The sequence below is a fragment of the Trachinotus anak genome, unplaced genomic scaffold (assembly GCF_046630095.1).
Source record: "Trachinotus anak isolate AG129_WGS33_773 ecotype Australia unplaced genomic scaffold, CSIRO_AGI_Tana_v1 ptg000013l, whole genome shotgun sequence".
NCBI classification, from domain to species: domain Eukaryota; kingdom Metazoa; phylum Chordata; class Actinopteri; order Carangiformes; family Carangidae; genus Trachinotus; species Trachinotus anak.
Window position 1 is genome coordinate 20,316,623 of NW_027273864.1, and position 10,023 is coordinate 20,326,645.

General features: G+C 41.2%; 2 protein-coding genes across 3 annotated transcripts in view; one reads left to right on the forward strand and one right to left on the reverse strand.

Moving 5' to 3' along the window:
- The window catches only part of col2a1b (collagen, type II, alpha 1b), a 47,776-nt gene extending 46,187 nt beyond the window's left edge, over positions 1-1,589 (forward strand). For both annotated transcript variants that reach the window (XM_071494030.1, XM_071494031.1), the window contains 2 exons: positions 262-504; positions 735-1,589. In XM_071494030.1, coding sequence (XP_071350131.1) covers positions 262-504; positions 735-881 — 390 coding nt within the window. In that variant the 3' untranslated portion in view covers positions 882-1,589. The remainder of the gene's footprint in view (positions 1-261; positions 505-734) is intronic.
- A 755-nt stretch (positions 1,590-2,344) lies between these two features.
- LOC139630506 (leucine-rich repeat-containing protein 3-like) lies at positions 2,345-8,774 on the reverse strand. The gene is made up of 2 exons (XM_071494033.1): positions 8,569-8,774; positions 2,345-6,593 (listed from the first exon to the last, which is right to left on the reverse strand). Exon 2 carries the CDS (start codon positions 6,524-6,526, stop codon positions 5,669-5,671), a length of 858 nt encoding a protein of 285 aa, XP_071350134.1. The 5' UTR covers positions 6,527-6,593; positions 8,569-8,774; the 3' UTR covers positions 2,345-5,668.
- Positions 8,775-10,023: the final 1,249 nt, after the last annotated feature.

Here is a 10,023-nt window from a genome sequence, read left to right on the forward strand (position 1 = left end):
AAATTGGTTAAAACAAATGTGTTTTAAAGCCCCTATCTGTAGGATTTGAAAATGTCTGACTTTGGTGACTCCTAGTGGTGGTATCCGCTGGCGTAAAGCTAATCCCCCCCCTTTCCCATTAATGGCTTAAAACTTATATCAACATTTTATAGCACAGGGGCTTTAAAAAAAATCTGGGCATCTCTGTAAAAATGTTTGAACTAAAATAAGAGTTAATTAATCAAAAGCACATTCCTCTTTCTTACTTGTGGCCTCATGCAGTTTAGCTATGGTGATGACAGCCTGGCACCCAACACTGCTGCCATTCAGATGACCTTCCTGAGACTGCTGTCCACCGAGGCCTCTCAGAACCTCACCTACCACTGTAAGAACAGCGTGGCCTACATGGACGCCTCAGTGGGCAACCTGAAGAAGGCTGTGCTGCTGCAGGGCTCCAACGACGTGGAGATCAGAGCCGAGGGCAACAGCCGCTTCACTTACAGCGTGATGGAGGATGGCTGCACGGTAAGGCTGGCAGATTCAACACGCTCAGACACGCACAGATTTTTTGCTTGAGCAAAATCATTTTAGAAATTGGGACACATTGGCACACAATTCACTTTCCCTTTATCACAAACATTATACGCTGTCTTTTTTACTCACTCAGATTCGCCTAACTAGGCTCACTCTCTTGCAGTTTTCATGAAGTCATAGGTCATTTAACAGCCATTGTATTTTTTTTTCCGTCTGTGCAGAAACACACAGGACAGTGGGGCAAGACAGTAATCGAATACAGATCGCAGAAGACTTCTCGTCTCCCCATTGTGGACATTGCCCCCATGGATATTGGTGGAGCAGACCAGGAGTTCGGCGTCGACGTTGGGGCAGTCTGCTTCTTGTAGAGAATGAGGGATCGAGAAGAGGAGAAACAAAAAAGTGGAAATTTGAAAAAAATTTAAATGAAAAAGGAGCACACTTCAGATAAAGGAGGAGAGAAAGAGAGAAAAAGAAAAATCAAGACACTTTTTTTAAACGGGACTTTTTTTCTAAGTAAAAAGTGCTTTTTTCCAAGTTGAACTCCGTAGGATATCTGCACTGAATGGCACTAGCAACTGTCATCTGTGATTCATCCAGCATTGCCTCCAGTCAACTCGCCCTGCCCCATGGACACCCGGCATTCCCCAAAAAGCCCCCACTTCGCCCTGGGTGAATCCCCCCCCCTTACCTACCCCTACCCCACATCCACGAACAAGAAGGAGGAAGTATGAGGAGAGCTCGGGAACATACCAGGGAACTAGAGAGAGAAAAATGTGTTGGTGTTATTTATTTATTGTTTAGGTTTGGGTCCCAGGTGCAGTAGGACTGAGTTTGTTGCTAAGTAATAAAAAGCCCACTTACACATATTTAAAAAAAACCTTCCACCAACTCCCTCTCTTACTTCCTCCTCTTTTCTAACCACCCCCTGTACCATATCCACTAAAACATAAATATCTCTTTGATGCCAAAAAACTATCTTCTTAAAAGTGCAGGTGTTCCTATTTCTACCGCCACAGTGTATCAAAAAGTTACTGTGTATTATAATAAAAGTCAATGGTGCTATTGTTGTAAAACAGTCTGTATTTTTTAACAACCAGATACTCATTTGTAGTGACTTGTTTATATGTATATATATATGTATATGTGTGTATACATATATATACAGTTTCTCAGAGAGAGCAATTCACCCTGGGATTTCAGGGTGATATATGTCCCCTGCCTTGCCCCACCTTCCTGCTTCAACCCTTGTATGTAAACAAACATGTCCCTGATAGGTTTTTACGATCAAGGCATGTCCAATTTGGAACGCATTTCTTTTTTTTTTTTTTTTTTAGTTTCCTTTATATTTGTTTTAATATTTTAAAGCTACCTCACACTAAAAAACATCACAAATGAAACTAAGCCCCCCCCCCCCCCCCCCCCCCCATCTTTGTTTACAAATCCCATATTTAGGCAAATAACAATATGACCAATGTTTTCAAACGTTTAGTCATAAAAGCTCAGTCTGCTGCCCCGCATTTGCTGTGACCTTTGACCCCCCCCCATCCCTCTCTACTTCCTCCCATCAGTCCCCTCACACAGGGCGTGCCCTCTGCCTCGGTGTACACACGCACACTGCTGAAGAGATTTAGGGTGTGTTTGACTTTGTTGCTCCAGTTCGACAGCCAGCGCAGAGGGTTCATTTGTGTGAGGTTGTGTATATTTTTTATTATTAATAATAGTATTATTATTAATAATAATAGCATTATTATATTATTATTATGATCATGACTTGTTTTTGTTACGTTTTAATTAATGTAAATTGGAAATAAAAGACAAAACCAAGTAACAGGCTGAAGTTGCTTTTTATTTATATTCTGCTTTGTTCTCCCCCATGTTGAAATATCTGGGGCAATGGGTTTTACTCTTCCCCAAGGAAATTCCTTAAAAAGAAAAAGTCACACCTAAACATTTCGCTGTGCCCTGCTTCCACTTGGTGTTTTTGTGGTGATGTCCAGATATATTTCCAGGGGGAGAAACAGGTCAGATGTCAAGCAAAGGCAGTGGAGAGAGGGATGAATGTGGGGCCATTTCAAAATTGGTTTGATGGTGATAAAAAAACAAACGTTGAAGAAGGAGGTGGTGAAAGTTCATGTACTTTTTATATATGTAAAATAGTTTTCCAGTCATTTTCTTTCATTTTAACGCATGGTAGAGTAGAAATAGGAAACACTGCCGACCATGATCAGCTCATTCTGTGAACTGAATGTCTTCCTGTACTTCTATTACTTCTCATCCTCTTGCCTTTTTCAACTTACAGTAGCAATAAAAGGTAGAAGCATTTCTATGAACAAAGTAGAGCAATGTTTCTTTTATTTTTTATATATTTGTTGTTCTTTTTGTTTTTTTTCCTGACATCACTTTTTGATAGTTCATTTATTATTTAATGTAATGGTTTCCAATCTATGACTTTATCTTTGTTTGAATAATTAATGGCAAACAAGCAGGAGAGAAGACAAATCACCAAAACAGAAATACATCACCAATAAAAAAAAAATACTTACAGAAAAAACTACACACAGATGACATGCTTGGTTCTTGTGTTTTGGGTTATCAGCATCATTGTACCGTAATGAGCCAAAGGGGGCTAACATTTAATTAATATTAGTTAATATTGATAGTTTTCAGGAAACTAAACTCTGGCAACATCCTCATTAGATGTATGATTTGTGACAGACAGATAACATTCAGGAAAGCATGTGAAGTTACACCAACAGAGCTTCACAAGGGTATCCACAGAAAGTTTTGTTTTTAAAGTCACAGAATATCCACCTTTTTTATTCTCATCTTTTAGCCTGTGATCTACCACCAGAGACCAGTTTTTTTTTTTTATCATAACAATATCAACATCGTTCTACTCATAGTTTGACTGCCTCTAGTTCTAATTCACATTACGTGTTCATCCTGAACAACACAGACTTGATCCAGTCTTTCTCTGTAGATCACAAAACACGCACACCACATTTAGCACGTTACAGCACACAGAAGGTTGACCTATTCTAGGTTTTGCCTCCACTGTCACCAACCTAATTGCTAGATAAAATGGGGTACAGTTACACTTTACTATATCCATGAACGCTTAGAAGTTTGTAACTGTACACTTTAATCCAGCACGGATTAAAGACATATGAATAGTGAGAGAGACAGCCATGCTAGCTGCACAGCGGCACTTTGAGCAACATGCTCACAATGACAATGCTAACATGCTGATGTTAATGTTTGACCATTTGCTAAGTAGCACTGAACACAAAGTACAGCTGAGGATGAATAATGTCATTATTTTGTAGGTATTTAGTTTTAAACTAAATAAAATATTTGATCTGCTGTTAGAGGAAATATTAAGGTATCATGCTCAGAGAGGAACATGAATGTTCGTACCAAATTTCATCATTAGCCATCCAAAAGTTGGTGATCAACAGATGAACAGACATTGACATCCACAGAGCGACACTGCTAGCATGGCTAAAAACATCGACTTAAACTGGTTGTTCACAGCCTGTTTGTCTTTTGACCCCTTAAAACGACCCAATGAATACTCCTGACTCCACCTAACCTGTTGCAGCCAATATCTACTGGACAAGAGGGATTTTTTTCTTCCTTATTTTGTCTAAATAATCTTTGAAAGTCTGAGAGCCTAAAATGATACAGTAGAAAATCTGAAAAACAAAATGAACATAATTTTGTGTATTTTACTAATTTACCCGCCCTGTGGAGGTTCTGACCCCCAAGTTGGGAACCACTGTCCTAAATTCAAATTAAATGTTGCCGACTAAATATCTGAGAGAACCCTTTTACAGTTTCTATTTGTAACTGTGAAGAATGACAGATACCCCCTCCCCTCAGAGAATAATGCTCCAGCTCACAGTAAATATGATTAGGATGAACTCAAGTGAAATTAAAAAAGGTGGCTGTTAATCCAGTCACGTTTTGTTCCATTTACTCTGAGCTGGATATTCAGTGCACCTACAGTATACACCCGGCTTGTCAGGAATGGCATTACTCCTAACATTACAAGCATTAGATGTACTAACTGAAAAAAAAAAATCCATTTATTATCAAAGTGCTCATTTCCACAGTGGATAAAAAAAAAATCAGTTATACGGCCTATATGGAAAATGGGAGACGGAACAATTTGTACACAGCAATCAGTGCAGAGAGGAAGCAGGACTCAAGAGATTAATTAAAGCTAAACTAACAGCTCCTCTCAGGATAAATGGCTATACTAATGTAATTTATAACAGCGACCCATTTCTGGTTGAAATTTCTCTGTAGAAATCAGTAATCACTGTATGGACACTAAGCCAGATATTTTGGAGCTCGTGGCTGCAGCTTGGAGACAATATAGTTCACCTCCAGCTCTATCAGCTCCCTGAGAGTAAATTTAGATCAGCAGTTCTCCACAAGCACAAGAAACAACTGGCTTAGTTACCGTGCGTTGGGAAAGGCTTAAATAGCATCCGTGCAAAATCAATGCTATTAAAGTAAAAACGGCCGCAACAACAATGCACAAAACACCACATCCGCACACACACACACACACACACACACATGCACAAATGAAACAAGCAATTAGACGAGGACACACGTTTGAGTTTGCACACTCTCCCTTTTGACCTGATAAACACACTCCACCTGATTAGTGCCTTTCAAGTGTTCATTAAGGGTCAGTTGGTCAAAGACTCCTAATTAGAGCTTAATGAAAGATAAAAGGACACAGTATGAGGCATGAAGAAAAGGAGAAGAGGGACTACAAAGGGAGAAGAAGGTTATAAGGTTCAAACAATTTCTTTGGACACATTCTTATTTCCTTTCGTCATCATTTTTCTCGTTCCCTCTCTTGTCTGTGCAGCTGGTGAAATGAGAAACAGAGAAAAATGCAATAGGAAAGGAAATATGAAGACAAACATTTTTTTTGTCAGCAAAAACAAATGGGGGGTCAGCAGTAACAAATGTAAAGAAATCTTGGAATCAAAAAACTCGGCTTTAAAAGGTCCATTTCCTCTGTATCTGCGTCCTGCAGTCAGCTTACAGTAACTCCACATAGCATTTTGAAGTTTATCAGTAACTCTCCATAAAATTGATTATTCCATTTAAATTGCAGCCGAGCAGGAGTTCAGAAACCGGTGCTGAGAGTGTCTGTCTCAGTGGGGGTCTTGCGTGGGCTGGGTAAACTCTTCAGGTACTCCAAATGCCTGCGGGCCTCGGCTTGGTTCTGCCTCACATAGTACACTACATACACAATGACCATAAAGAACCACACAAACATTGTCACCAGCATGGCCACATCAGTGGTTTTCCTCTGCAGGCTGCAGAAATTCACCCCAGAATCCAACAGTTTGACCAGTGGCTGACCTGCATGCTCGCCCTGCGACCCCGGGTCCTCCCACCTGCTCCCCTCGCCCACACCCCGCACAGAGGTCTCACAAACGATCCCGTTCACCGTCTCGGGCTCCAGGTACAGAGTCTCCATCAACTCCTGGAGGGCGCAGTCACAGTGCCAGGGGTTGTGGTACAGGCGCGTCTTTGCACGTGTGGAGCCAAACTCCTCCCTGTTGGCCTGCTTCAGCTGGTTATGTGAGAGGTCGAGCAGGCGCAGCTCGGGGCCCAGATGCCGCAGGGCCCCCGAGGCGAGCGAGTCGATGCGGTTGTGGGACAGGTACAGGTCCCGCAGGTGGACCAGGTCACTGAAGGCGCTCTCTGGGATGTTCCGGATGTAGTTGCGTTCCAGGTGGAGGGAGACAGTTTCAGGTGGGATCCCCTCTGGGATCTCCCGCAGCCCGGCGTCTGAGCACTGCACCGTGGCCGTGTCCCAGGCGCAGTGGCAGCTGTCCGGGCACTGGGGGGACGCTTGGCCCCACAGAACGGAGAACAAGAGTGAGACGCACAGCCATGAATGAAGATCCGCTCTTTTACCCCTCCGTCTTCCTCCACTGGCGCTGGTACATCTCTCCTCACACCAGCCTGTGCACATCGCGTCACCATAGCCCCCTGACACACACCAGGTCCCAAACAGACACACACAGTCGCACCAGCAGAATCTGACAGATTGAGAGAAAAGGGGTCAGTCTGGGAAAGATGGGTCTCCATATCTCTCTCTTTACAAACCCTTTAAACAACACATACAATCAAATGAATGCTGACAGGGGAGATTATTTGTTTAAGAGGAGGAGGAGGAGAAAAAAGGTCAGTAGGTAAAGAGATAGACGCTGAAATGAGCTTAAACCGGTTTAGTTGATAAATACGATCAGAGGACGACAATGTCAATGCAAGAAAAACATCTCTCTGCATTCATATTGTACTAATTTATGTTTGGTGGTGGTGCTTGTTCATGCCTTTGAAAAAAAATTGGACTTTTAGAACAGTGTTTCATTGCAGTGATTCCCTCATGAATCACTGTCTAAGCAGCAGTAATGATACTTTAAGTGATCTAATCAGGTTGAAAATCCCTCTTGTATTTCTGCATCAAAAGGACATAAATCATCATGCACGATTGTTTGAACCTCTCCCACCCAAGAAGAAAAGCATCACATTACACTCATCAATAAATGTTCTTCTCATTTATCCCTCTCTTTATTTTCTCATGATGCCGTAGCCCCTTAATCATATTCCATGAGTGCATGGATGTGGGGCGGTGGGATCGATAGCCCAAGTATTGCCTGCTACACTATTAACGGCAAGATCATCAATCCTGCCTGAGTCCCACAGTGTCAATAAGTGATAGAGCTGGAAAAATAACCCAGCAGTAGTCTGGGTGTTAGCATCTGCTCACTGCTCCTGCGGTTTGGAGGCAAAAGTTTAAAAAAAGCAATCTGGCTAGACTCTGTATCACAAGGGCAAAACCACTGGGGAGAATACATTACATGTGTTATGTGTGTTAAGCTATTTTAGAGCCGCTCAGTCTCATCTGCCTGCCTGCCGGTTTCTCTGACTTTTTTCTTTTTATCTCCGTGGTCTGGAAATGGTGTCAGTATAGTTTGTTCAGACAATCCAATCAGGTGTCTTTAGAACATTTTTGTTTTGTTGAGATGTACAGCCAAATGATGGTCTTGTTCCAAGACTGACATCACAATACACTTCTTGAATTTGATTAAAAGACCATCCTCTTAAATGTCAAGCACTTTCTGCTTTGTCCCCGTCTTCATAATAGAATCAAAACTGTCATGTGTCCCCTGCATAGAGGGCATTCACTAAAGGCTTCTACCCCAGAGTAACAGTGGCCTAGATTGGACTGATATGCCCAAAGGTGACAGACTGACTGTCTGACTGACTGACAGGCCTGTGATGTCCATCAAGTGGCCCTGTGTGTCCCTGTGCGGATTTAGTTCACCAGTCATTAGTCATCCGTTATTAACATACTGAATGTAGATGCATGCAAATCCTCGATTAACAAAAATAATCATCAGCTGCATGAATAAGAATGGGAATGAGAAAGGTTGAAAGACAGGGATCGAGAGAGACTCTCCAAAAGCAAATACAGCTGCCACTGTGGCTGTAGCCAATGACCGTGGTGTTTTGTTTGTTTTGTGTTTTTTCTTTTTTTTTGATACTGCCCCCTATCTCTCTAAGTAAAGGAAATAACATATATCTAAAATATAACAGCTTTTTTCCTGAGTCTGACTTCATTTCTGGTGCCTCACCTTTATAAGATTAACCTCAACAATTACGAGGAAATTTCTTTGAGACTATAAAAGACATAAATCTGAGTGGCACAGGTTAGCAGGGCCATGAGAAGGTGAGGAAACTGAGAAAAGCCCTTTTTAGCTTCATGCGAGCAAAGAAACACATTAGTTTTACACAGTGTTGTGGAACTTTTGAGTCGCAATTGCGAGGTTTTAACGCACTTATTCTCTTTGTTAGCTTTTTCTTCTCCCCGCTAAAAGTTAATACAGATTAAAATGAGTAATGAACGACTGACACCAGACCACAGCGGTGACAGGGTTACAACTAATGCTTCGGACACAGTAAGATTAAAAAGGAAGAAATGGAAATTAAGTATTCGCAAAATGAACTTACCTGTATACGGCGTCTGGTGAAGTTTCAGATCCAGAAGGCGGATTAAGGTTTTTTTTTTTTTTTTTTTTTTTTTCCTACACTTCTTTACTCTAGATACAGTTTTCAAAGAGCGATAAGAAAAGAGTCCTTTGCAGATCCGTGTTTGTCGCCTGCAGACGGCTTCATCACTGACTGTCGTACCGGAGGGCAGTTCCAGCAAGAGGGATGTGGGGCAAACTCTCTCTCTCTCTCTCTCTCTCAGTCCGTGTGTAACAGACAAAGAGACAAATATGGAGGTGTGTCATCATCACTATAGTGGACATCAGTCTCAGATTTCTGAGAAAACACTGCGTACGTCCAGATGAGCTATTAACTTACAGTATTTACCTGTAGGTATAATCAGATTCTTCATTCGTTACATCTTCCTCGAAAAAAATGTTGATTGCAGGTGAAGAGAAACAAAAAATCATATTACATACATATATATGTATATTTAGTTCACCAGTCCTCACCCATCCATTATTAACATACTGGTTGCAGATGCATGCAAATCCCCAATTAACAAAATTATATATATATATATATATATATATATATATATATATATATATATATATATATATATATATATATATATATATATATATATATACATACATACATACATACACCTATACATACATCTTATATGCAGCTGTCACATGAGACAGAGAAGTGGTGAACTAGAACTGAAAGAAATAATATTAAAGGGAAGATGCACTAGTACTGAGGGTTAGGCAGAAACACACTTCATCTATCATCAAACTGCAGGGATCCGCCTGACATCAAGTTAAGGATGAAGACTGATTTGAACATGTAGACATACAGCAGATAATGCCTCTACATGCACACAAATAAATGCATGCACTTACAAACACAGAGGAGAGGAAGGACAACAACCTTGAGACCTCCACACTTACCAGGGTCACAAATTTCCATATAAATAACAAGGACATAGACACACAAACACACACAGTGGCACACAATACAAATACTGTATGAACAAAAAATGTTGCAAAAAAAATGCAAGAATATCTGCCCATCTACAGAAGAGCCCTCGGGGGGGAAAGGACAAGCCTGACAGCTATGATGGCACCACATATCGTCCTCTGGCTCCCCAGCCTGTCCTGCTCCCATCAACCTGCTAAAAACTATGACATTTCCACTCCTGACAAATATAATACAGAATGCTACAAGTCTAATGTTTTTTTTAACCACCACTTAACAGCTGAATTTTTGTGAATGCCCTTGACAAGTGATTGTCTCCATTGTGGCCAGAGACGGGGCTGCCGACAAGCTGAATTTTGTGGTTCGTCGGATAGAAAACAAGGGGACAAAGGGGTGCTTAATGAAAAAACACATGATGGCAGAGAATTAAATTCCAAAAAAAGTATTACACATTGTCTAGTTTCCTGGTCCCTGAACTGAGAGTGAATG